The sequence below is a fragment of the Chinchilla lanigera genome, unplaced genomic scaffold (genome assembly GCF_000276665.1).
Source record: "Chinchilla lanigera isolate Chin_1 unplaced genomic scaffold, ChiLan1.0 scaffold00084, whole genome shotgun sequence".
NCBI classification, from domain to species: domain Eukaryota; kingdom Metazoa; phylum Chordata; class Mammalia; order Rodentia; family Chinchillidae; genus Chinchilla; species Chinchilla lanigera.
The window spans coordinates 7,114,306-7,141,103 of NW_004955485.1; the positions used below are offsets into that span (position 1 = coordinate 7,114,306).

General features: G+C 52.3%; 1 protein-coding gene across 2 annotated transcripts in view; it reads right to left on the reverse strand.

Moving 5' to 3' along the window:
* Positions 1 to 26,798, reverse strand: part of Pdcd11 (programmed cell death 11) — a 41,598-nt gene that overhangs the window by 3,602 nt on the left and 11,198 nt on the right. Inside the window, exons 9-34 of one of the 2 annotated variants that reach the window (XM_005403811.2) lie at positions 26,547 to 26,753; positions 25,514 to 25,635; positions 25,279 to 25,339; positions 24,275 to 24,421; positions 21,593 to 21,844; positions 20,663 to 20,803; positions 20,004 to 20,198; positions 18,902 to 19,072; positions 17,842 to 18,061; positions 16,282 to 16,431; positions 15,812 to 15,927; positions 13,182 to 13,723; positions 11,982 to 12,044; positions 10,990 to 11,098; positions 9,402 to 9,491; positions 9,091 to 9,193; positions 8,159 to 8,336; positions 5,936 to 5,992; positions 5,202 to 5,324; positions 4,157 to 4,279; positions 3,536 to 3,776; positions 3,242 to 3,349; positions 2,395 to 2,544; positions 1,991 to 2,238; positions 1,189 to 1,357; positions 131 to 284 (exon numbers count right to left, since the gene is read on the reverse strand). In XM_005403811.2, the coding sequence (XP_005403868.1) occupies positions 131 to 284; positions 1,189 to 1,357; positions 1,991 to 2,238; positions 2,395 to 2,544; positions 3,242 to 3,349; positions 3,536 to 3,776; positions 4,157 to 4,279; positions 5,202 to 5,324; positions 5,936 to 5,992; positions 8,159 to 8,336; positions 9,091 to 9,193; positions 9,402 to 9,491; positions 10,990 to 11,098; positions 11,982 to 12,044; positions 13,182 to 13,723; positions 15,812 to 15,927; positions 16,282 to 16,431; positions 17,842 to 18,061; positions 18,902 to 19,072; positions 20,004 to 20,198; positions 20,663 to 20,803; positions 21,593 to 21,844; positions 24,275 to 24,421; positions 25,279 to 25,339; positions 25,514 to 25,635; positions 26,547 to 26,753 (4,240 nt within the window). Of the gene's footprint in view, positions 1 to 130; positions 285 to 1,188; positions 1,358 to 1,990; positions 2,242 to 2,394; positions 2,545 to 3,241; positions 3,350 to 3,535; positions 3,777 to 4,156; positions 4,280 to 5,201; positions 5,325 to 5,935; positions 5,993 to 8,158; positions 8,337 to 9,090; positions 9,194 to 9,401; positions 9,492 to 10,989; positions 11,099 to 11,981; positions 12,045 to 13,181; positions 13,724 to 15,811; positions 15,928 to 16,281; positions 16,432 to 17,841; positions 18,062 to 18,901; positions 19,073 to 20,003; positions 20,199 to 20,662; positions 20,804 to 21,592; positions 21,845 to 24,274; positions 24,422 to 25,278; positions 25,340 to 25,513; positions 25,636 to 26,546; positions 26,754 to 26,798 lie in introns of both variants that reach the window. The other variant, XM_005403810.2, reaches the window with a different exon arrangement.

Sequence of the window (26,798 nt, forward strand, 5' to 3'; positions counted from 1 at the left end):
GCGCACTCAGGCCCCGCCCAGCACTCAGGCTCCTGCGCACTCAGGCCCCGCCCAGCACTCAGGCTCCTGCGCACTCAGGCCCCGCCCAGCACTCACGCTCCTGCGCACTCAGGCCCCGCCCAGCACTCACGCTCCTTGGCAGGCAGGCACTCGAGGGCTCGCTGCAGCACGCGGCGACTGGCCCCCGCCTGGCTCCTCCGCAGAAGGAAGGCGCCGTATCTGATCCAGACAGCTTTCTCCTGCCGGAAGCGCTTCAGCATACGGTTGTACAGCTCACCAGCTTCCTATGGAAAGAGCCTCAGCTCAGAAGGGTGTGCTACTTGACAGACAGCGATGAAGGCAGGCCACGCTGTTCACGAGACCCAGACAGGCTCAATGATGCCACGTCCCCATCCAGGCCCAATTCTACACACCAGGGGAGAGAAGGACAGGACGAGCTCGTGTGAAGAGGAAACACGTAGCAGGGAAAAGGATGGGAGTTTCCCAACTAATCTTGCTTCTGTAAGAAGGCCTTGGACCAGCTAGGCATGGCGGCATATCCTTGTGATCCCAGCACCCTGGGAGGCTGAGGCAGGCATGTCATAGCCCAGGCAAATTAGCAACTCAGAGATGTCTCAAAATAAAAAAGGGCTGGGGCTGTAGATGTAGTTCATGCAAAGGTCTGGGCTCAATCCCCAGTTAAAACAAACAAAACAACAAGCAGGCCTTGCATAAGAAATATGTGAGAAAGACCAGGAGGCCGTGTGGTGGCACCTGCCTGTAATCCCAGCACTTGGAAGGCTGATGCAGGAGGACTGCTTCGAGTTCAAGGCCAGCCTGGGGTACATAGAGTCCAAGGCCAGCCTGAACTAAACAGCCAGACCCTGCCCCCAAACAAACAAACAAACCCAAAAGAATGATGGGAACCAGGTGAGAAGAAAAGGACCTCCTAGGTGGGGATACCCCTCCTGTCTATCATGCACTGTCAGTGGCCCAGGGCGTTCAGAACAGGGGCCACTCTACTTCCAAGGCATCGCTTCTCACCTCCTTCCCCAAAGTGAAGGCAGGGATCCAGAAATCTGGAAGGGGGCCGGGGGCAGGACAGGACCCAAAGCCAGGGCTCGCTGCCGAGATGGCTGCCCTGTGGCTCCCAGGGGTCCTTCTCAAGAGGTGTGGGTGTGGCTGCTGCCGCGAGGCCGGGCCCCATACCTGGAATTTCTCAGACTTGGCATAGATGTCAGCCAGGTGGAGAAAGACCTTGAGAGGCTCGTTGTACTGCACAGCGCGCTCGAAGGCCTTGCTCAGGGACTCTGGGGAGCCGTACATGTTCTCCAGGTTCAGCAGCGCCACCCACACGTTCAGCTTCTCCTGCTCCTCCCTGAGGAGTGCACGAAGCCATCATCTCAGCCCAGCAGGCAGGACTGGGTCGAACACTGCCTCCCGCCAGGCTCCACACGTCCCCACACCCCACCCCAAGGGCAGGCGCTGAGGTCCTGCCCCCGCCACAGCTCCAGGGCACGGGGAACCCAGGCCCCCCTAGTCTCTCCACCCCAGCAAGGAAGCCCTCTGATCACAAACAGGCCTGGGCTCTGAGTTCTGGGCAGAACAGACTCTCAGGTCGGATTCTCTCCCCAGACTAAGGGAATGAAACAGGAGTGCTCTCCGTCCTCACTAGGCGGAGACCAACTCTACCGGACAGGGAAAATGGCCGCAGGCCGGGCTTGTATGTGCAGCTGCCCTCCCCACTCCGCTCCTGTCCCAAACTGGGTATCTTAGCTCAGGGAGGAGACTCTCACAAATGTCACCCACAGCTACCCAATACAGAGGCCAATAAAGTATAAAAAGTAGCTCTGCTTCACAGATGGCTGCACCTCTGAGAGAAAGCCTGGTGACCACGGTCCCCGACACAGCCACGCTCACCGCTATTGCCTGATTCTGCAAGCCAGAGCTCGGGGCCACAGGCTGTTCCCTGGCAAAGACTCGCCCCAGAGAAGGGGAAACGAAGCTGGACCTGAAGGAGATGGTCTTCAGGGCCCTCTCGGCCACAGCCCGAGCCTTCTCAATCTCCGTGGCCTGCAGGTGGAAGGCCATGTACTGCAGCCACAGGATGGAGCTGTTGGGGGAGCTCAGCACCAGTCGGTCAAAGTCATCCGCGGACTCCGGCTGCCGCCCGGGGTCCATAAGAGCCTCCTCGATGCGGGACAGCTCTTTCTCTGCTTTCTGCTTCTCCAGTTCTCTTTCCTTCTTGCTCTTCTTTTTCTGCTACGGAAGGTGAGAAAGTGAGTGACATCAACCAGGGGAGATCCGTGACGGAAGCCACAGTGAGCTGGCTGGGCAGTCCAGGGCTCTACAACACTCCTGGCTGGCCTGGGTGCCACCCCGCACGACAGGACAGGGCCCTACAAGACACAGTACCGTGGCCTGGTGTGGCTTCTCATCTTCCTCGCTGTCAGAGCTCTCTCCTCGAGGAGGCAGAGCCGGGGTCAGAGAGTCGAGCCCCACGTCCCAAAGGAAGCCTGAAGAGAGTCGCAGCCGGGGCGCTTCTGCAGGCTTGGTCAGTGTCCCCTGCAGGACCACAGGGTGTGAGGAGAGCACCTGGCCCAGGGCCCACAGCAGGGCACACGAGAGAACCCCTCTCCTCCAGGCCAGGCTGGGCCCCGCCCCCTGGGGAAATTTTACAGCAGCGACATAACACTATCTTTATAAATAATTACCTAGGCAACAGATCTACGAAGCTAAGTATGCACAGAAACACACCTACGGGATAACAGTCCAGTGAGTCCCTGACTTAGGAAAGAGTTCTGTTCTGGGAGAACGTAAGTTGGACTCATTCATAAAGCCCAACAAAGTGAGTCTTACACCCTTTGACACAAATACACGGGAGAGTTGGGGAGTTACTGCAGAGCTGGGACAGAGATGACTGGCACTCTGAGGGCGCGGGGTGTGCGTGCCCATAGCCTGCAGCCTCTCAGCCTAATGAGCCTGCCTCTGCTTCTCTTGAGAATGCAGGTCACCGGGCTAAGCTGCGCCTGCTTGCCACCTGTTTACTTTCCTTCAGTGCCACCCGCTGAGCACAGACTAGGGTCGCATTTTATGCAGGCTCCTCCGTGAGTTAGTGAGTCCTCTCCTCAAGGAGCTGACAGCCCCTGCATTTTAGTTTGTAAGAAATACGGGGAAGGAGGAGAGGGCCTGAGAGCCGGTCGGGAGGACACCACAGACCTCCCGCCCCCAGCCACTCCCTGCACCTGGTGCCGGCCCTCACCTTGGGCAGCAGCCGCATCTCCGCTATCTGCTCTTCTCCTTCGCGGTAGTACACGTCCACACCGTCCTCCTCCCACGGGCCCGCCTTCTGCCTCTTGCTCACTCTTTCCTACAGCCGCAGGCGGGAGAACGTGCAGGAGCATCCCTGGCGCCCAGCTCGGCGCCAACCCCCACCCCGCCAGCTGCCCCACCCCAGCCCCACCCACGCCCACGTGAGCCTCAGCCAGGCGGCCAGCGGCCTCTCAGACACTGCTCTGTTCCCACGGTGATGCCCAGCTCCTCCCCTCGGACTCACCTGCGCGCCCCCGGAGTCCGGGCGCTCCCGCTTGCCGGGCTTCTTCACCTTCACCTGCTCCTTGCTGGGCAGCTCCCCCGCCCGCCCGTGCAGGTTCTTTCCCTTCCTCTCCGGGCTCTCCTCTTCTCCCTTCGTGTCCGTCTCCTGAAGCAGCAGCTCTGGGGAGACGCACAGCACATCCGGCTTCCCGGTGTCAGCGGGGAGCAAGGACAGCTCTACCAGGTTCTTGCTGTGGTTCAGCCTACAGCAGGCAGAGGGAAGGGGGAAAGTGAAGAGGGGCTCCACAGGCACCCGAGGCCTCCGCTCAGCAGCCCTGCTTCTGGGCCCTGCACCCGCCCGCTGTTCTCAGGCCCGACCTGCACATCTGAGCGTGCTTGGCCACAACTCAGGAATAGCTGTGATGTCCTGCTCCACCCCCAACAACAGAGGAAGCATCTGTTCTGGGCTCAAGCTGGGACAGAAGGTTCCAAAGGCCTCTCCTTCACTGGGACACTGTGCACCCTGCCGCCTACGCCATTCTGCTTCAAGTTTATCTTAAAATCTCCCAGGGCTCCCAGAAAAGGGGCTGCAATCATACCACAGAGAGAGGGACCGACAGAAGGCAGAGACAGAAGCACCTACCTCAGGACCTTGGCAGTGAGCAGCCTCCCTTCAGGCAGGTACTTGCTGTAAAGGTCCTTCTTGGCCAGGCTGCGCTGGGAGACATGTGAGAACTGGGCCAAACCCACCACTGAGGGGCCAAGGCTGGAAGGAGACAGGGACGAGCCCCGCGGTGGTCAGGACAGCAGATCCCAGATGCACCCCGGAACTCCACTTTCGCAGGGGCTCAGGCTGCGACAGTGTCCGCGACAGCCCCAAGCTCTTGGTGTTCAGCAGGAGGAAGTGGGCCTTGTAAACTGGAATTACCCCACGTAATGAAGATATGACTGGGGATTTTTCCTCCTGTGGTGCTGGGGGTGGAACCCTGCACCAGGTAGGCAAGTGCTTCCCCACTGAGCTACGCTATGCCCCCACGCTGAGAATGCGTCACCCCACATCAGAGCATCACAGTATCTCAATCACAGACTCCCGGACCGGCACAAGGACACAAGAGTGCAACACAGGAAAGGCTGCAGCAACCGGGGCTGGGAACACGTGACTTCACAGAATATTTACAACTCATGATCAAACACTAATCACAGAAAATCCAGAACCAAGCTGAGGGCGAACTGCAACTGAAACCTGCATGTGTCATCTTCTTTGTTCAAAACACCAAGAAATAAGAAATAACGCAAAATAACTCAGTAACACCAGGAAATAACTAAAAACTTTTCAAGAAGTATTTAAAAACTTGTAATTTTAACAACCAGTGAGAGCCAGGCATGGTGGTACACACTTGTAATCAAAGCACTCAGGAGGCTGAGGCTGGAGGATTGTTGCGAGTTCGAGATCAGCCTGGGCTACAAAGTGAGCTCAAGGCCAGCCTGAACTGCATAGTGAGACCCTGTCTCAAAAAGACCAAAAAAAAAGGGAAAGAAAAAGAAAAAAGCCACTGAGAATATCTAAGTTCTGTTTCCTTTACATTCACATCTAAGCTGTGTGAAGGAGGCAGCGGACATCAGGCTAAGACAGGTGGCCCCGAAGAGGTGCTTTGGTCTGGCGCAGCGCCACGGCCCAGCTCGCTTACCCCAGGAGCACGCCATTTGGCTTGATGGAACGCACATAGCCCCGCAGAAGCTGCCCCTCCTTAATGTCTTGCGTGGAGTTAATCTCAGGATCTTCTACTTTGCTTTTTGTCTCGGGGTTCGTCCTAAAGGAGTGAAAGGCTTACACACACACATTTAACCTCTCACTCCTGCGCTCCCCCAGCTCCCCGGCAGTAACTGCTCTTTGCAGGTGAGAATGCACCTCTGGACCTGTCTGCAGCAGGACACAACCTTCTAAGCCTGACTGATCTCTCCTGAGTCCTGTGAGGCCAGGGCCTGTCATCCAAGAGCTACTGTGAAGAAACAGGGAGATGTTGACCAAGCCAGAGGCATCAAGAGGCGTCAAACTGAAAGCCTGGTCTAGAACACCTCCCCTTCTCCCACAGGGCAGGGCGACCACAGGCCAATCCCTTCCAAGCCACTCCCACCCCTACCATGGAACCTGGGCACTCAGCCATCTCTCCTCACCAGCACTACCATGCTGCAGCCATGGGCCCACAGCTGGACGTCTGAACCTCTCTCACCCGGGGAAGCACGAGCCTGGCAGGTAGGGCTCTTCCAGCAATACGAACATCCCAGCTATTGTGGGTAAGAGGTTCCCATGGGCAGCAAAGGAGCGTGGGAAGTCCAGAGCCCTGCACTGGATACAAAGGTTCCCCCAAGGCCCTCTGAGTGAGTCCTCCTCTGTGCTGGTCCCCACAACACTCAGACCTACCTGGACGACCGCAGGGACAAAGTCAGTACGTGGTCTGCGGTGGACAGGACATAACATCTGCAGTGAGAAGAAAAGAGAGAAGATCCTCAGTGGTCAGCATCTCTGGAGAGTACAGACTCTTAGCTGGACACAGTGGCACACACCAGTCATCCCAGCACCGAGACGGGAGAATTACTGTGTTTTTAAGGTCACAGTGAGATCAAGACCAGCCTGAACTACATAGCTAGCCCCTTTCCCAAAACAAACGCACAAACAAAGGCAGAATCTCAGAGGTAGAAAGCATCTCAGCAGCAGCACAGAGCGAGTCTTTCCCACGACGTCTTCCTTTTCCAACAGGCGCCAGACCCACGGAGCTGGAAAGGCCTCGAGGGCCTGTCTACCTTTAGCCAGTAATTTACAACCCACATCTGACAGATGAAGGAAACTCGAATTTAATGCTGCTCACAGGTCTGGCTGTCATAAAAAGTCTTTAAAAATAAATTTGTTGCTCACAACCTTGGCCTCATTTTGAGCCTCGAGAAACAAACCAGATATAGTTCTGGATGTCTCTGGACTCAATCTCGCAGTTCTCCCATGCCCATGGTGTTTTTGTGCCGGCTTCTTCTGATCCATGCTTGGCAGGCCAGGCAGGCACTGGGGACTGGGACACTGGAGATGGCAGAGGACAGGGACTGTTTCCCCCTCTATGTGCCTCAGGGCCTCTGCTCTACACTGCAGCTCATGCTGCAATCTGCCTCCCTTCGTTCAGGCCAGAAGTGGCCAAAGACCTCTATCTGCGGCAGGTTCATCTTTGGGCATCGGAAGTAGGTCAGTAATAAAGCCCCCCTTTTTCTGCCAGCTCCCAAAGGCTACTTTTACAGAACACACCCACTCAGGAATTTTAAAAAATCCAAAACATTATTGTTTCAAACGCAAATGATTTGGACAAGCAAAGCACAAACCAAACATACACAACCAAGAATCATAACGAACAGAAGAGGAAAAAAAATTAAAATGAGAGTTTTGCCTGAGCATCAGCTAAGATGAAAGTTAAGAACACGCAGTGTTGCAGGGGATGTGAGCAGCGGCCACGTAGTGTACACAGGCCCTACAGCGAGTACTCAGTGAGACACAGAGCGTCACTGGACCCAGCAACCTCGCCTCTACGAGTTTATTCCTAAGAGCCCAGCAATAGGGTCCCAAACGCGCAAAGATGTTCACTGCAGCTGGACTGTCTCCAGGGAAACTGATAACAAGCAGTGAAGCTGGGCATGGAGGCACAGGCCGGGAATCCCATTACTCAGGAGGCTCGGGCAGGAGGGTCTGAAGTTCAAGGCCAGGACAGGCAACCTGGAAGGACAGTGCCAATGTTTCCTATGACACTGCTGCCTTCTACGGCGGGCCTCAGAGCTCGAACTGCAGGAAAGGCCTTGAGGGGCTGTTTACCTTTAGCACATAATTTATGACCCACATTTCACAGATGAAGGAACTGCAATTTAATGCTACTCACAGGAACCTTTGTCTCAAAATACAAAAATTTTTAAAAGGACTGGAGACTCAGCTCAGTGGGAGAATATCTATGAGCTCAATCCTCAGCACCCTAAAAAATACTAAGCAATGTTAACATAAAGAACAGAGTCGAGGGGGCTGGGGATTTAGCTCAGTGGCAAAGCGCCTGCCTGGCAAGCGCAAGGTCGTGAGTTCGGTTCCCGGTACCAGAGAAAAAAAACAAAAAAAACAAAAACAAACAAACAAACAAAAAAAGAACAGAGTCGATTTACTATATAAGGAAAACTGTATCTACTTATATGTGAGAGTCTGGAAAGATTAGAGATCAAAGCATATATTGGCAAAATGTGGTGGAGAAAGAGACAAGTGATAGAAATTTGCGTTTTTTACTTTATATACTTGTTTTCTGCAGTATAAAATCATGTACAAGCCAGGCAAGGTGGTGCATGCTTGTAACCCCTGCGCTCTGGGAGGCTGAGGCAGGAAATCACAAATTCAAGCCCAACCTGGGCAACTTAGCAACTTGTCTCAAAGTGAAAACGGTAAATCAAAAGGGCTGGTGATGTAGCTCAGCAGCACAGCACCTGCCTACCACGTGCAAGGCCCTGCGTTCTATCCTGAATGCCCCAAAAGGAACAAACATAAAACATGTATCATGTCTACAATTTTTAAAAAATCACCAATTCCACAGGTAAGCAAAAGAGGAAGATGAAAAGGGGAGGAAATGTGGCTTACCTGACAACTTTCTGGGGGACAAACTCCTCCAGCGGTGTCTCAGAGTAGGAGTCACTCACATGAAATATACTGACAGTCCCCGTCTTCCCAAAGGGGAAGGCAACAGTCAGGCCCTCACGGGGCGTCACTTTCACCACCCGACCCATGGCCACTTCTCCCCTCTCAAGCTTGTGAGGACCTGCGAGAAGAATGAACCTGATTCAGGGAAGAGGAAAGGACAAGAAAACAGCTAGCAGCTGCACACCTGGAATCCCAGCACCAAAGGAGGCTGAAATAGGAGGATCTCAAGTTGAAGCCCTCCTGGGCAACTCAGAGATACTGCCCCTCCAGCAAGCCAAGCAGCGGTGCACACCTATAATCCCGGCGCTCTGGGAGGCTGAGATAGGGCGATTTCAAGTTCAAGGCCAGCCCAGCTTGGGCAACTTCATGACTTGACAAGACCCTGTCTCAAAATTAATACTAAAAAAAGGCTGGGAATTTAGCGAAGTGCAAAGGCCCTAGGTTCAACCCCCAGTGAAAGACCCAGGCACACACAATGAGTGGGGATATGATTCGGTGGTAGAGGAGCAACCCTGGGCTTGCTCCAGTAAATAAAAAGAAAGCAGCCAGAATGCCGGACCAGACCGACGGAGGTGGAGATGGCACTACTGGGGTTAGATCAGTGATTATGAGACCCAAATGACCACGCCAGGCAGCTTAGACTCCTAGGGCTCTGTGGCACGCAATTCTTTCCAAGGGACTTGAGAAAAATCAACTGGCAGTAAAGATGACTCAGACAGTGACAATGTAAGAAAGGCCAAAGACTGAAGTCCCCAAAACAAACTGTTTCCAGGACATGACACACCCTGCACCCTCTGGATCCCAACACTGCAGGCATCTTTCAGCCTGGCAGCAACTGAAGATCCCCGCACCCCCTCTCCCTACCCCTATACCTATGAGTGAGAGACACAAGAACTCCTTGGAGGTATCTGGGCCAACCACAGTGGCCCTCAATGCCTGGCCAATCTGGAACTTCTTATCTGGACGTTTCAGAACCTAGAAGGATCCAAAAAAAAAAAAAAAAATCCTGTGATACTTCAAGAAAGATCTACCGTCCACCTAAAACCACGACAGGTAAGTCTCCAAAGCGAGTATACCCCCAACCCATCGCTAAGCGAGCACAGAGTTCCTTGTGCCCACTGGGAGCACACACAGAGTCGGTCTCAGCCAGGGTCTCCTCTCCAGGGACCTCACGCACACTGACCTTGAAGCTGAGAGACGTGAGCAGTAAGGGAATCCTCCCCCGGATGTCTGGTGCAATGTCCACTTCAAGCCATTTCTTGACCACATTGTACTAGAGGGAAAATCAAAAGCAACGGGAATGGGAAGATACAAGCATGCTTTCTTTCCTCTATTAAAACTGATTCTCCTAAAACCACAAGACTGAAAAGGCGCTAACTGCACACAAGGGACAGGAAGCACCCTACACCCTAACGCCATGGCCGACCTCTACCTCTCACAGGTGCGAGGCGCCCCCCAGAGTCACTGCAGTGTAATGGCTAGCCTGGCAGACGGACTTCCCCCCTGCACGTCCACAGAGGCAAGCCAAGAGCTCAAAGGTGTCCTCGTCGGGCCAATCCCATCAAGCTCTGGTGCGCCCACCACCTCCAGGGTCAACTTTTTATTTCCAAATCTTTTTTTTTGGTAGTGCTGGGGATGGAACCCAGGGCTTCAGACACGCTACAAGTACTCTACCACTAAGCTACAGCCTCAGCTCTTCTTTGACAATGTTAATTTGAGATGAGGTCTTGCTAGGTTGACCAGGCTGGCCCTAAGCTTAGAATTATCCTGCCTCACCCTCCTGAGTAGCTTTGCTTACAGGTATGTACTCAATTTAGACTTTGACACTTCACTGCTTACGGCAGTAAACCCAGGGTCTCCTCTCCAGGGACCTCACGTTCTGCCCTGAACCCAGACCCTGACTTTCAAGTCAGTACAATAAAACACTTCTCGAAGCCATTATGAACATGCTATTAGGGTGATGAACAAAAGCCAGGCCCCTTCCGGGGATCACAGTCTAAGCGTTATGTCAAATGAATATGCAAATCATCAGAGCCGCAAGCAGCAGAGAAAGTAAAGCATGCTGCAGAAGGACACAGGACAGCTCACAATCAGGCCAAGTGACCACGCTGAGCCTTGAGGTCAGGCAACAGGGCAGGGACAGAGAGAGTCCAGCGTGAATGGAGAGGAGGTTTTCAGTGACCACCAGGGTGGGAGAGGCTGGGTAGGCTACGCTAAGGCGACCAGGCCTATGGGTAACAGGTGACTAAAGGCATCAAGCACCAGGCATGTTCAGAGAGATGCGTGTGCGAGGGCAACCTGGTGACAAGGAACAAGCACGATGGCTCAAGGCCGAGGCAGCCCAGCCTCCCCCGTGACATGCTCCAACCCTGGAAGTCACACAGCTCTCTTCCTCTGGGAACGCCTATTCCACCCAGGCTCTGAACACATAAGCAGCACCTCATCACACACGCTCTGCACGGCAGTCAGAGTTTATGAATGGCAGAATCTAAGATCAGCCCCACACCTACTTTAGAACTCCGTCTATGATTTTCCTTTCTGTAGGTACAATTAATCTAACATGTTCACTTGCAAGCTGCCTGCCATTTCCACGGCCCTAATTTAGTTCTCCTATTAGACCAGGTGTTTTCTAGGACCAGAGGCCACGTGTCCTCTCCAACAAGCTCAGCGTGGCAGCACACACCATCAACTGCCCAGAGCTGATGGCCTTGATCACAGCTTCACCCCCTTCTCTCCAAAAGGACGGGCTCGCGTCGCGAGGTGCCAGTTACCTTCTTTAGGAAGCAAGTCACAGTCTGACCCGCCTGGTACTGCTGGATCTTCCCCACGAGGCTGGCTGAGTACGTGTCCAGAGCGCTGTGGCCCGCCTGCTCCACCTCGCTGCTCACAGACACACGGAAAGCGAACAGCAACCTCTGAGCAGGGCTTCCAGTTTGAAACACCTCCCCAGGCGGCCACGGGTTGACTGTACAGGACCCCACCTCTTTGCCCTTCTCACTTTTGACTTCTCAAAGGGGATTTTCACAATATTAACCAGGGGGCTGATCTTTTCCATGTCATTCACCAGGCATGAGCCAGCTGTGAAGAGGTAGCTTACAATCTCCTTTATAATGGTTAAGAAATAAAATCGTTTTGCAATACTTTACAGCACTTGTTTCAGGTTGCAAAACTGCTTTCAGGAATCATTTCTCCTTGAGCTGCTAATGCTATAGCTAGGATTATAGGTGGAGCTAAGCAGTCGCTTAGTGAGACCAGGGGTTCAATCCTAGTACCGGAAAACACAAATGAATCAAACGAATGCAGCCCCAGCCAGGTGTGGGGGTGCACACCTGTAATCCCAACACTCAGGAGGCTGAGGCAGGAGGACCACTGTGAGTTTGAGGCCAGCCTGGGATACAAAGTGAGTTCAGGGCCAGCCTGAACTGCATAGGGAGACCCTGTCTCAAAAAAAAAAAAAAAAAAAAAAATGCAGCCCCAAGCACCCACTCTTTCTGTGGACTACTGCTGGGGACCAGAGCTGGCTGGCAGCTCACTCGCACAGAGGTGACACTCTGAAGGGTGGGGTGGGACTCAGTAACTCCATGAAGCAGGGGCCTCAGTCTGGCAGGGATCAGTTTTTCTTCCTAGCAGGGAAATAAGGTACCTGGACAGAGAGAGGCAAAAACACACCTAAAACCAGCAGAATCAAGATGAGAAACCAGAATTCCTGATTCCTAAGCCTGCTGCTCTTCCCCTGAGATCATGCTACTGGGGTCCCCCTCACCTTGGTCGAACGCTCAGCTCCAGGATGGTTTGAACAAATCTGGGGTGACTTATTGGTAGGAACCTGGAGAAACAAGTCAGTCAAATCATTTTTCTTATTCTCAGTAACAGAGTGACCTGAAGATCAGGATTTTTCTCCACTCCACCCCAAACCAAGGTTACAAACAGCCCCTCCTGCATCACTGTACCACCCTTGGGAGATGAGAGCCTATTCTTGCCCTTCTCGGGAAGTGACAAGAAGCTGGCCTAATCTCTTAGGGTCACCTGATCAGAAAAAGCCTGAAAAGAACCAGGTGTGGCAGCACAGCCTGTAATCTCAGCACTGGGAGGCTGAGGCAGGAGGATCACTGAGTTCGAGACCAGCCTGAACTGTATAGCAAGACCCTTTCTCAAAAAAAAAAACAAATCAAAAAAGAATTCCCCCTATATACCCCCATAGACTCCTTCATTATAAAAACAAGGAAAGAAGCCTAACAAGAAATAAATGACTTACAGAAGATTCCACAACTAGTGCCTGAAATTAATATGCAAAGTCTCGGTCAGACTGTGAACTTTCTGTGTTCGGTTGTTTTGTTACAACAGGGATTTCCACTACAATGCATGACAAAGGTAAAGTGAGTGAGCGTGACTACACCAAGCAGCAGCTGTGAGCTGGGCAGTCTGCTGGCACCGGAGCCCTTTCAGGCTTCCCGTGAGCTGCAAGGCAGTCAACGGCCATTACTCTCAATTACAAATTCAGAAAATGAAACTCAGAGCTGGGCATGGTTGCGCATGCCTATAAACCCAGCACTAGGGAGGCTGAGGCAGGAGGATCACTATGAGCTCAAGGGCAGCCTGGGCTACACAGTGACAGCCTGTCTCAAAAAAAACGAAACTAAACCTCAGAGAATTAAAAAGTACAAGCACATGGACATAATCAATCTGGACCTCAACCGATGTTTTTAACCACTACACAGAGGCTTTCTTTTTTGGTTTTTTCTTTTTTGTGGGTACCAGAAATCAAACTCAGGACCTCGTGCTTGCTAGGCAGGCACTGTGCGCCACTAAGCCAAACCCCTGGCCTCTACGCAGTGGTTTTTAAAAAAATCACACTGAAAGACTCTGGCGAGTGCCTTCTGTTAGCTCAAAGAGGACCTGGCTTCCAAGAACCTCCCCCAAAGGCTGACAACCCCCCAGCCAGCCCGGCCCAAAGCCGCCGTACTTAAACGTCTTCACGTCTCTCCCGCCAATCACTCGAGCCGTCACTGTCTTCCCGACCTTCAGCGCGGCAGTAGGCGCGGTGCCCTCTGGGACCTCATCAAGTATGCGGGAGGCGTGGATGCAACCGACCACGCCTCCCTCCAAGGTCACAACCGCGTGCGTGGGCTTCACAGACTTCACGGTCCCGGTGACCAAGTCCCCGATGGCCAGGGTGTGCTTCTTTCTCGGCCCTGCGGCCAGAGCCGGGTCATCGTCCTCACCCTCGTCGACCGTCTCCGAGTCCTTCCGGGCCTGTCTCAGGACCCTCTTAGCAGCAGGCCCCTCGACGGCCAGAAGCAGACCAGTCACTCCCGGCTCCGTGGTCTTGAGGACCAGGCTGACCTCCTGCCCTACCTGCAGCTTCTCCGAGTCAAAGCGGAAGGTGTCGTTGAGGTGAGAGGCCAGGGAGAAGGCCACCAGATGGCCGGTCTCCACCAAGGAGGCCACTGCGAAGGCCTCTTCCAAGTGCTGCACAGTCGCCTGGTGCTCACTGCCTTTCTTCAGCTGGAAGAGGAAACCAGGCACCCCCGCTGTCCTCACACAGCACCGCCAGCTGACGTCGGCCCCACGCACACACCGGCCATGAGGGACGGAGCCAGCCTCCCTCCCTGACCCAGTATCTCTCTCCCTGACCAGCTCCCCGCCGCCCCCGACTCCCCGAGGCACTTGCGAGTTACATGGGAGAATCTGAGGTACGGCTACGTGACCTGTAGGGGCTCCCCACTCTGAAGACACTGCGGGTCCTAACTCAGCCCGCAGCTCTCCCGCAGAGGACTCACCCCTTTTCACCCTCCTGTTTGGAGGGGGGCCTGGTCACAGCAGGCACGACCTGGAAGCTTGCGTTCTCGGCCCAGCTCTTCCCTTCTCTCTGTTCCTGGCTGCCAAAGTTAGCCACCTTCCCCTCCCCCACTCCTCTGTGCCATCTGGTTCCTGCCTTGGAGGCCCAGACATGGACTGAACCTGGGAGCCAAAGAAGCTCTGCTCCTATAAGCTGTGGCAGTCATCACTAGATCACCACTAGCACCCAGCTACCTTCCCTCGAAATCCAAGATGTGGATACGCCCGAGTTCCACTGAAATGACAAAATGCTCCAGGGCCCTCGTAGAAAACCGAGGGAAAGCTTAGTGTCTCTCCTCGAATTTTAAAATCCTGAGCAAGTCTGAACAGGTATGGTGGTGCACGTCTGTAATCCCAGCACTTGAAAGGCTGAGGCAGGAGGACCACCAAGAGTTTGAGGCCAGCCTGGGCTACGTAGTGAGACTCCGCCCTGCCCCCTCAAAAACCGCAAGCATCTCAAGGTGAAGGATTATTGTATCTAAACAATTCTTTGTAGCCTACTCCATGACATTCTAGTGAGTACAAATACGGGTTGTTAGGGGAACAGGGGCAGAAGGGAGGGGAGGGGAGAGGAAAGGAAAAAAGAGGAACTAAGATACATCATGTAGAGTTACAGATTTCCTATGGTCATTATGTGTAACTACCTAAACTGAATTAAAAAAAAAATACAGGTTGTACTTAGGCAAATACAAGAGGTCGAATACTCTTAATCTGAAAATTAAAACCCACAATGCTCTGAAACCCAGACTTTATCAAAACCCATATCAGACTCAAAGTCTCTGGTTTTGAAGCATCTCAGATTTTGGATTTTTTGGATTAGGGATGTAAGTCAGTAAAACCAACCCAAATATTTCAAAATATGAAAAACACCAAAATCTGCAACATTCCTGGTCAAGCATGGAGAATAAAAAACTAAAAGTTGCATGTGGTACCCTGTGCCTATAATCCCAGGACTCGGCAAGCTGAGGCAGGAGGATTATAAGCTTAAAGCCAGCCTAGGTCACGTAACAAGACCCTGTCTCAAAACAAACGAACAAGACAGAGACTGACTAACTCAACCTGCACATTTACCACCAGAGAAAAATGCTGTTTTTCCACTCTCATACAGGCTCTTACTGTTGTAGTTCAGGTTAGCCTTTACACACTATGTAGCCCGGGTTAGCCTTGAGCTCACGGTGGGGGATCCTCCTGCCTCTGCCTCCCAAATGATGGGATTTCAGGTAAGCATCACCATACGAGATGAAAAATACTAATTCTTGGATTTCCCCCAAAACTCACTCAGGTCACCCCAAAATGTATGGCAGGGAGGTGTGGGTGTGCAACCTGCTGGTCAAAACCCACTTGTTCTGTTTGATTTACAGGGTAGATTTTAAAAATTAAATTAGTTTCTTACATTTTCTACGTATATTTCAAATAAAAAACAATTTCTCTTAAACATCAAAGAGCTAGCGAGAAACAACCAGATGGAGGCAGTCTCTGCATCCTCCCTGGGGGCCAGCACTCCTCCTTCCACAGTGTGTCAGAGTCCAGCCTGCCACACCCTAACCCGCACAGCTGCGCTCCTAGAAGGGCGAGCACCTAATGTCCCTCCTGAACCAGTGACTATCCCAGGCCAAGACGTGCAAGAAGGAAAGTCACACACGGATCCAGGCACTCTCCCCATTCACAGGCTCCTGGGGCAGGACCCGAGCCGTAGGGTAGCGCGGAAGGTGAGGTGTGAAATTACAGAAACATTCAAGGCACAAGCAAGCTTACCTTTCGAGCTTTTCTATTCAGTAACTCCTTGCGAAGGGAAACGTGCACCTCCAGTTTCAACATGTCAACACTGAGGATGACAGCCTTCTTTTTCTGCCCAGACTCCACATCCTGCCCTGCAGTGCAGAACCAGACACACGGGTCGCTCTCGTGCGACAGGGTGAGGCAGACAGCACAGTGCTTTCTGGATCCCACAGACCCCAAAACACAAAGAACTGCCCAGCCATGGCTGGTGAAACCAAGGTTCGAGTGGGACTTAATTTATACAACCTGACCTATGAATTATAACGAAGGATTCGTCACTAAACCTTCGCTAGCATGCTGTCAGTTGTCTTGGTTTGCAGTCACCCACGACAGGCGGCCAGAGCTCGCCTGGGTCTGTGCACCTGCTCGTCCCATATGCAGCAGAGGGATGGGGGGCAGCGCCTCCCTAGCAAAGCAGGACTGATGAGCAGGACGCAAGCACCCACCTGCGCGATGGTACCTGCTGGCTCTCAGGACCAGGTCGGGCACTGCACTGCCACTGAAAGCCACAGAGCCATCTTCCAACACTTCCTGCACCGCCAGGTCCAGGACTGTCCCCGGGGTCATCTCGGCCAGTGTCTGGATCAGCACAGAGTCTGCCAAAGACCCGAGAGAAGCACGGATGGGGAGGTGGAACAGCACTCACGGGGCACTGCCTGTGGAAACACGCTGCTGCCACGCCACTGACAAGCTCACACTTTTGGTAAGACTGTCCCATTCCCTGGAAAGTTTTGAGACAGGTTCTCTCGGGGTAGCCCAGGTTGGCTCAGACTTTTGATCCTCCTGCCTCAGCCGCCTGTATAGGCAGGGAGACCTGTGCCCCTTGCTAATCCTACCCTGCCATAGTTTATGAAACTAGCCAACAAATACCAGGAACACACCCACTGCGGTGGCACACGTTTGTAATCTCAGCACTCAGTAGGCTGAAGCAGGAGGATTGCTGCAAGTTCCAGGCCAGCCTGGGTTATATAGTGAATTTAAGGCCAGCCTGAACTACATAGCAAGATCCTGTCTCAAAATGAAACAAAGGAAAATAAAACAAAGAAAACAAATATCAGGAACATAAGTTTTGCTTTTGTTTCTAGATTGGCTTTCTACTCTCTCAGGCCTCATATTCAAAAATGCCATTAAGGTCCCAACAATCTTATAAAAAGGCTCTAAGTCTAAGGGTGACAGGATAATAACTCTTCATACACTCAAGTATTTTATCACCCACTACTTATTTGCTGAAAAAAGGAATGAAAAGGTGAGTGAATCTAAAACACAAACAAACCTAAGGCTACAGAGAGAACTAAGGGAAATTTGCTTCTGGACTGGCAGGTGGGACAAGGTGGCCCTATGAGATGTTTATGACCTGTCCTCTTTGGGTGGTAAGTAGGTTTTCATTTTATAAACTATTACCTGGCTGCTATTTAATGATTTGTTCATGCAGATCACACTTACACTAAAAAATAAGCATGTGATGCCAGACACAGTGGTGATTACTACACTCTGGGAGATAAGGCAGGAGGGTTGCAAGTTTGATCCCAGCCTGGAAAACTTAAGAGATGCATCTCAAAATTAAAAAACAAAAGGGTAGGAGACAGCTCAGTGCAAAGGCCCTGGATTCAACTCCCAGTACCATATACAAAAACACTTCACCAAACCAAGTGTGACAGTGTGCACCTATAGTCCTAGCTTCTGGGGAGGCTGAGATAGAAGGGCCACCTGAGCCAGGAACTCACGATCAGCTTGGACAACAAAGCAAGACCTCCTGTCTGCCTCACAGACACACATACAAAATGCTGCCATTTAAAAAACGCCATCGAGGGGCTGGGGAGTTAGCTCAGCGGCACAGCGCCTGCCTGGTAAGCACGAGGTCGTGAGTTCAATTCCTGGTACTTGAAAGAAAAAAACCCAAAAAATAAAAAATAAAAAAATAAAAAATGCCATCGAAAGCCCGACTCATCCTAACAACAGGATGGTTACAACAGAGGTGGTCCTGCCCACCCCATCCCAGCCCCTACCTCGGCTGCTCATGAGGCTGCGCACACCCTGCAGCTCCTCCAGGCACTGGCTCAGCAGGAGCAGGCTGGCGCTGCTGGAGGTTCCCAGCCTGCAGTCTGAAAGCCGCAGCGACAGCAGCATCCGCTGCTTCTCCTCGTCCACCTTGGTCACCTTCGCCACCACTGTCTGCCCCTCAACGAAGTGGTCACTTGGGTTTGTCACAAACTTGTCACTCATGATCTGAAGAGGGAAAAGATGGGGAGAGGGGAGGCAGAGCACTGAGATAACCTGCTCCGTTATCTCAGTGCCCAGAAGGGGGCTGCAGACAGCATTAGAGACCAAACCCAGCCAGGAAGACCCTTGCCCTCACCAAGCAGAGCTCCACCCCTTCCAGAGAAACACAGGCGGGGTCCTGGCTGCCCAGCCTCACGTTTGAGGACACCAGCAAGCTGTCCCTCTGCCCCTCTCTGCGTGTTCCTGGGGTTCTCCCCCTCACTCCCCTTTCAAGTTGCCCAAGCAGGAGATGCAACAAGACTTCCCCGGCAAGACGCAGGGAGCCCGGCCGATGGAGGGAAGCACACTTAGAATGCTCTGCAGCAGGAATGAGTGCTGTGGCATGCACTCAGTGCTGGCCTCCTCCGACTCCGGCCCAGGTCTCCAGCGAGGTCTCTGCTTAGCACGAGGGGGCTCCAACTACAGGGCTGCTGGGGCCCCTTCGCATCTGAAATGTTTACAACTCAAAGACACGGCGGAGGAATACTAATTTCAAGGATATTCTGGGGCCTTGAACCCCAAAAGACTGCAAAACCTAAAACTGGGCTGCTCAGGGAAATCTACTTCCCAGCCGGGACACGCTGAGTATAACACGGGAGACTGACTGCCCACCACCTCCTCAGCGGCCATGTGAAGAGCATGTGAGCCCTCCCACAGCAGGCAGGAGAAGCGAGCCTGCACTCAGGTTCACCTCCCCGCTCCCAGCCACGCAAACCTGACCCTCACAGGGTTAAAGCACTCCTTCCACCCCTCAGCTTCCAGGAGCCCGAACGACCTTGTGCAACCTTGTGCACGGACAGCACTTACCGCCTTGGGGGCCAGCCCACTCAGACCCGAGGGGAACTGGACGAACACGCCGTAGTCCTTGATGCTCTTCACAAAACCCAGGAGCAGCATTCCAGGCTGAATCTCTGAGAAGTTCTTGGGATCCTGGCCGCCTTCTACTGTGGAGACCAGAGCTGGCTTCCTGCAGAGTAGCTAATGGCACTTCATCAAGGAATGTTCCGGAAAGGACAGATGAAATGTCCACCTCCCCACTTCCACCCTCTGCTCCTATCCTGAGTCTGTGTGTGGCTAGCACCACATCATCCAGAGCTCGGGAGAAGCCAACTTCTCCAGGACAAACCAAGTTGGCCTGCTGAAATGGCACCTCTGGGTGGGCCCTGGGTGCTAGTTTCAGCAAGACTCCGAGGGCTCCTGACACCCACTACCACCTGACAGCCACTGTGTGGCCTTTCCTGATGAATGCATGACACAGCTCCCTGTCGCTGGAGGGACCCACAGGGGAAGGCTTGCCCATGGTTCCGCGGCGGGGCCGACCACTGCACAACCCTCTGCCATCCCACATGTGCACCAGAGCACCCGATTTTACCTCCTCTGCCACGGTATGGAGATCGCATTTCACATTCCTTGAGTAGTGTCCTCCTTCAAGGCGTGCACACAAATACCAACGGGAGTACGTCGGAGCCCCACCCCCACCCAAGTGGGGCAGGGAGAAGCAGCACAGAAACCCCACCGCACAGTCTTCTGAACAAAAGCCGGGAAAGAAGGACAGCAGCTACCCATCAACTGTCCCACTGTGGGGGCCATACGCTGAATGCTTCCAGCTGGACACTGCCCTGCCCACCCCACCGGGTACCACTCTGGCTCCGGATCCCACGCTCCCCCATTACCCCCCTGGCTGTCCACCCTGAACGCCGCCCTCCACTGCTGCCTTCCTTGCAGCCTGCTCCTCCTTCCCACGCTCAGGCCTGGTCACTGGCTTGCTTGGATGGAGGAATTTCTGAAGTCAGATGGCTAACTTCCTGCCCGTGCTATTTCCAACTGAAAGCAGAGTTTGGCACAGAATTCCCCGCCAAGGCCCACGGCCTCCTGCCTTCCCTGCTCCACAGATGCCGATCAAGGATACAACCTGTCTCTCATTCTGGCTCAGACACAGCACCCGGTGAAGTGTGTCGCCTGCCTGGAGCCAGCGGTACAACAGCGGGCCATTGGCGACGTGGTCCGACAGGTGAGGTGTCGGGAGGAAAGCAGGGACGCTGTGGGGCAGGACGGCCACCTGCAGCCCACCTTTGGTCTTCTCTAAAATCTTCACATCCACCAACTGCTCAGGACACACAGAGACAAACACTTGTTCTCGCACAGGCAGCAATTTAGCCCGCAACAGGGAACTCCAGAGCAACAAACCCCATAGCAGGGTCCTTGAGAGGCAGCTTGCCCTGGCCCCCAACAACCCTCACCGGGACTCATTGGTGGGTTCCTAGCCATTGGTGGGCACCTCCGCTGGGCCCCAGAGCAAAGACGGAATTGCAGGCTGGCCAAGCCACCAGAGAAGGCAGCAGCACTGTGCTAAAAACCCACAGCATCACAGAACTCTCCTTTCACGACTCTAACGCACCGGAGAGAATATATGTGAGGTCCTGCCTCAGGCCCCCGCTAGCCCCCAAGTCTGATGAAGCTACCTCTACTTTTCCCCCTCCATGTGCTCCAGGACTCCACTCTGCATGTCGGTGGCAGCCTGCTCTGTCACTATAAGGTAGGACAACTTGTCTGGCGGAGTCCAGGTACCTGCCCAACACTGATGACTTTTTCATTCTTCTGACTGTGTCCCACACTCTCATTCTTTGGCTCTTGATCACTCAGCAGCTTGAAAGATAAGAGCATCCTTTCCTTGGACGGCTCACAGTTCAGTACGGCAACCTTCACCACCTGCCAAGAAACCACAGCAGTGTGGCCACCTCTGCCAGCAGCAGCCTCACAGGCCCTGGAAACGGTGACTCACCAGCGCCACAGGGGCCTGGACAGAGGTTCCAAGACCTCACATCAGCACAGGCGCCAACAGAGACAAGTGCAGACACTGCACAGAATCCCCCCAGCCAGCCTTCGGAAGAAAAGGAAGATGTGGATAATTTTTATGGTATGATGCCAAGTTTTAAAAAATTAGTTTCGGGCCACGGATATGGCTCAGTGGCACAGCACCTGCCTGGTAAGCGCAAGATCCCGAGTTCGAGTGCCAGTACTACATACACAAAAAATTAGTTTTTAGAGGAAGGAGAGAAGTGGGTGTAAAAGAATGAAGACGTGTTATGTACATGCAGCAGCTCACCACAATGAGTGTGATAGGTATTTTCTACAAACATGTGCAAAAAGAAAATTTTTAAGGATTATTTGCCCTAGATGGACAAATTCACATGTTTGGGGCAGTACCGAACAACGGTGGTCTCAGGACAATTTCTGATATGAGGCAGCAGGTGCACTGGAGCTAATGACGATCTCTTTTAGGCTGTGCGCCTATGTCCACTAGCCTGCCAGCAAGGGCTTTTCTGTTCTCTCTGACTTCCTCCATTTCCCCAGTAGAGGCCCGCTGCATCACTGGGCAGCAGGCACATCTGTGCTAGATCCCTCATTCTCTTCAGCAAGGCAGCCCCCCGGTACCACTCCTGCAAGCCTGTGCTCGTTGGGCTGCCAAGGGGGAGGCTTGTCCGGTGAGAGGGTTACCTGGCCAGTGTAGAAGACCTTCTCCGGGTCAGGGATATACTGGGCACTAAGCTCGTGTTTGGGCACTAGTCCCTGCACGTCGTTGTAAAATTTCACAATGCAGCCGTAGTCCTTGACCCTGACGATGGTGCCATGTGTCTGCAGACCAGGCTTGGCATCTTCATAGCAGGTAATGACAGGCAGCTTGGATGTGACCAGTGTTTTCTTCAGGGTCATTATCAGCTTCTTAGCTTCAGGATCACAAAATAAAACCTGGGAAGGAAGACAGCTGCCATCAACAAACTACCTGTTATTGCAGCGGCAAACAGAAACACCAAAGCATCACTCAGGATTTGGAGGCAGATTTATTTAACATCAACGGTCCTGACCGGAAATCAATCCCCAAAGTGTCAGGCCTCAATCTCTGATAGTCTAGGGCTTATACGGGGTTTGCAAGCAGGAAGTATAGAAGCAGAATATTTGGAGGTTATTAACTGGTTACATCTTATGTCATTATTACCAACTGGCCTAAGAGCAAACTACATCGTGCATGTTGCAAGTATGTAAGTTCGAGCTCCAGGCAAGCTGGGAGCTATGGGAAGCACACAAGTTCAGGGTGGGGCAAGCGCAGAGTTGCGGGAAGCAAGTGCTTGAGATAACAGATGAGTTCAGGGTATCTTCGGTTAGGTAAGATTAGATAAGGGAAACATGAACCGGGTATTGGTGGAAGACATGAAGACAAATCTGCTCAGGGGAGTAGCTAGTTGCAGAAATTTTAACTATAAAAAGCTAACTCTCTATTTTCCTCTTCATTATCAAGAAAGCCACTGAGCCACGGAGCCGGTCCACCCCGTGAACCCAAAGACCATGGGTCATTTCCCAAGAGCCTGAATCTCATCACCTAATGACCTTACCCGCAGACCGTGCCCTTGCTTCGCAGACGAGGACCACCTAAGGCACATCACTACTCTCCATTCTGAATATATGTCCTCCCACAAGCTGCTCCACAGCACCCTTCTGACCAGGCAGCGGCACTCACATCTTCTGTACAGCACCCGCAGAGTCTCAGAGGATACTAACTTCTACAGCCCTCGGCTCCGGCCTAGCAGCTGTCCATGCAGTCTACCAGGATGAATGGGACGACCAGCTCACCACTTCAGGGGTGTCACTCGCTCTAAACTAAGACTGAGCAATCCAATCACATTTTACCTCTCAGATCATCTCCCTGAAGGCAGAGAAACACCTCTATTTTTATCCCATGACTTCACTATATAAAAATAGATAACAACAAGCAGCAAGCATCCTTGTTAATAACGACAAAATAAAACAAACAGAAGAAAATCTAGACCTGGGAGTGTAGTTCAGTGGTACAATGTGTGTTTAGCATGTATAAAGCTCTGGGTTCAAATCCCAGTGCCAAAATAACCACACAATCAGAAAAGCTACACAGAGTACTGCACCCACCAGGCCCATGCACAGCGTGCAGGGCAGCATCGTGTTTAATTTTCACAACCTATGACACTTCCCAAGACTCAAGCCTTGTTAGAAAGCACTCCCAGTTTCACAGCACGGTGTGGGGCATTTCTGTGCCTGCAACACGCTCCCTGCTCTCTCCCTGTTAAGTCCTACCTATCCTCTCCAGCTCAGGTCTCATCTCTGCCAAACTCCAGAAGGCACTGGTGGCGCGTGGAGCCACCGATCAGCCATGTGACTGCAGGCAAGGCACTGAGCTTTCCTAAGCGCCAACCGCGCCACCTGCAACGTGAGGACAGTGCACGTACTTCGGGGCGCTTTGAGGGTTTAATGAATACCGCATGTCAAGGCCCCATCACAGCAAGTGGCACGGAGCATCCAAAGCCTGCGAGATGCTACTGGCAACACCCATGATTCTGCTGCTCCGGCCCAACCTCCCTCTCCCTCTGTTATGGCTCAGGTCTACACGTCGCCTCAAAGCCTCCTGCGGTCACAGGGCTTTTTCAGAGTTAGCTGAATCCTGAGTGTGTGATGCTGAGATTAAGGGTGTGTGACTAGCAGATCAGTCTACTGACTGGTTTGGCATAGTTCTGGCTAGGACTGAGGCTGAGCGCTACACCCGCACTTGGATGGGCAGCCTGCACACAATGTAAGGGACAGAAGGAGTCTTGTCTCCCCCTCTTGTTGCTTTTGCTGTCTTCCACCACCATGCACTGCTGCCCTCTGCCGTGTGCAACTCTGCCTTGGAGCCAGCTGATTACAGACGGAAACCTCCACAAACTATGAGCTAAATAAACCTTTCCCTCTTTAACTTTGGGTGTCAGGTATTTTTATCTCAGCAATAAGAGAAAGACATACTCCCATTTCAATAATCAGATTTAGTCAACCTATACCATGTATCAAACCCTATGGGCAAAAGGTCATACACTGGCTTGTTCTCTCTTTCTGGTGGTGTTGTTTTTTGTTTTTTGTTTTTTTTTTTGGTACCAGGAATCGAACTCAGGACCTCATACATGCCAGGCAGGCGCTGTGCCACTGAGCTATCTCTGGCCACTGGGTGGGTATTTTATCCCCCAATGATATTATATGATTCTCAAGGACAGGGACTTACTTCTCTCTATGCCAGGCACAAGCCATGGACGCACCACACACACCACATGCTTTATGGAAAACACAGAATTGCTCTTTCTGTCCCCCCAAAACCCCAACGGAAGCCCTTCAGGGGCTTACCCGGCACTTGACCTCGTCCCCGATGTGGTACTTCTTCTCTGGACTCTTCATGAGGATGTCAGCCAGGTGCACGGCAGGTACCAGGCCCCTCATCTGCTCGCCCACCTTCACCAGCAGCCCGAACGGCTTTATGGTCAGCACTGTGCCCTAGAAGAGCAAAGGAAAGGTGCCAGGAAGTTCCAGAGCGGCCTTTCTCCCTCTCAGCCAGAGCGTGTCATACCTCTTTCAAGCCCACCCTCCTCAGCTAACTACACCCACTATTCCAGAGGAGATCGGGCGCGTCCAGGGTGGTATGGCCGGAGGCTATACCTATTATTCCAGATCTTGCATCCACATAGAACCTAGCTTGAAAGAAGTCTTCACATCTTTCTGTTTATGAAGAACTAGGGACTGAACTCAAGGCCTTCACACTGAGCTGTATCACCAGCCTTTTGGTTTTTTTTGATACAGTCTTGCTAAGCTACTGGGCTTGAACTTGTGATCATCCTGCCTAAGCCTCCCAGAGGGCTGAGAATACAGGTGAGATCCACCACATCTGGCTCTTTTACATCCCTTTGGCTGAATGTGTATTATCTTCCAAGAACAGTCCCTAAAGGAGAGAACCGTGTCTCCTAAGCAATGAGCTCTACCTAGAAAGGCAGACTGCTCCATGAGCACCCCACAGCTGGAGGAGAGACAACTCAAACTGTCGCCTCCCTAACATCCTGGGGAGCTCAATTATCACAGTACATGCTGCTTTGTGGTTATTATCCCAATAATTACTACCAAACCCAAATTCCAGGGTGTAAGACCTACTGCCTCTGGGCAGTTTGGTGGTAATAGGTAAGAACTTGTCTATAAATTACAAGTTACGTAAGGGAACAGGAAGAAATTTTAGTTAGCAGGCAGAGGCAAGGAACACGACGTTAGTGTGTTAGCAGGGGCCTAATGAGCTGAACGGTAACCTGTGAGCTACAGAAGGCATAAAGCTGGAGGAGTAGCTAGGTGTATGTTTTCAGTCTTACTTTGATCACTGCTCCAATTCTGATATCATGATATCTAAGGTACTGAGCTTCAATAACAGACCTACAACAAAAACAAAAGACAAGGCAAGATTAATAAACCAGAACCAGAACTATAAATTCAGGACTACCACACTCATGCTGTCAGAAACGACACCCTCATCCGGCCAGGCCAGGAGAAAGAGGGCACAGGTCCAGGAGCACACGCCACACCCCCACGTGGGTCAGGAAGACTTACGTCCGCAGGGAGAGCAAAGCCAGCTCATCCATCTGGCTGTAGTCAATAATTCTGCACTTGTGAGTGTTCCCTGGCTTGAAAGCCTCAGGTTTGAGATTCTTTGAATCGGAGAGATGGCTGAGCTGCAAAACAGCAAGTGACTGAGCATCAGCCAGAGACAACAGGTCTGAGCCAAGCAGACTTCAAAGCGAACTGACATGACTCAACACAGTTATCACCCACCATAAAAACAGCACTTTGATCCACTTTTTTTTTGTTTTTTTGAGACAGGGTCTCCCTATGTAGCCCAGGCTGGCCTCAAACTTCCGGCAATCCTCCTGCCTTGGGTTCCTAAGTGTTGGGATTACAGGTGTGTGCCACCACACCTGGCCTCTGGAAATTCTTCCTCACTCTTCACTATCATGGACTTTTATTAGGATCAGAGAAGAGTCTAGATCCTGATTAGTCAACTGCACTCATAAGCCAGTTATGAACAAGAGTTCTACTGGAACAGAGCCATGTCCATTCGTTTACATACTGTCTGTGGCTGTTTTCATGCTACAATTGAGTATCCGGGACAAAGACCACAGGGCCTACTGGTCTAAAGTATTCATTACCTGACATTTTAATAAACAAATTGCTGAGCCCCGGTCTAGATCCTAATTCATTTTCTTTATTTTTGTTTTATGAGGTAGGGTTTTGTTATACAGCTCAGCTGGTCTTGAACTCACTGTGTAGCCCAGACTGGCCTTGAACTCTTGGTGATTCTCCTGCCTCAGCCTCCTAAGTGCTGTGATTACAGGCGTGTGCCACCACACCCAGCTAGATTCTTAAAGGTATCATTAGCCAGGTATCAAATATGGCAAGCTGGTTCTGATGCAGTCCAGTATAACAGATACTGTTCTAAACCCTACCAACAGTCTTTCACTGATGAAGATATCTAATAATAAGGAACTAGTATCAAAAGATGAAGGAAGCAGAAAAGAAACAGCAAGGTAAGATGTACCCCAAAATCATTCTGGTGAGACCCTTGCCCAAACCAAAGATGCCATACCCGAGCATAGGCCAGGGCCCCGTCCTTCAGCCTGAAGGTAGCCCCTGCCTTGTTGAAAAAGCCCTGCACAGGGACATCTTGCAGCACAGCTCCCACGTGCTGGCAAGAGAGCCGCGTGAGTGGGCGCCCGGGCTGCAGGAAGATGGAGCGCAGGCTCAGGCGCACAGCTCTGGTCCGAGGATGCACACAGATGATGCAGGCCCTCACCTAGACGAAAGAGAGGGTGAGGGTGAGGGTGAGGGTGAGGGTGAG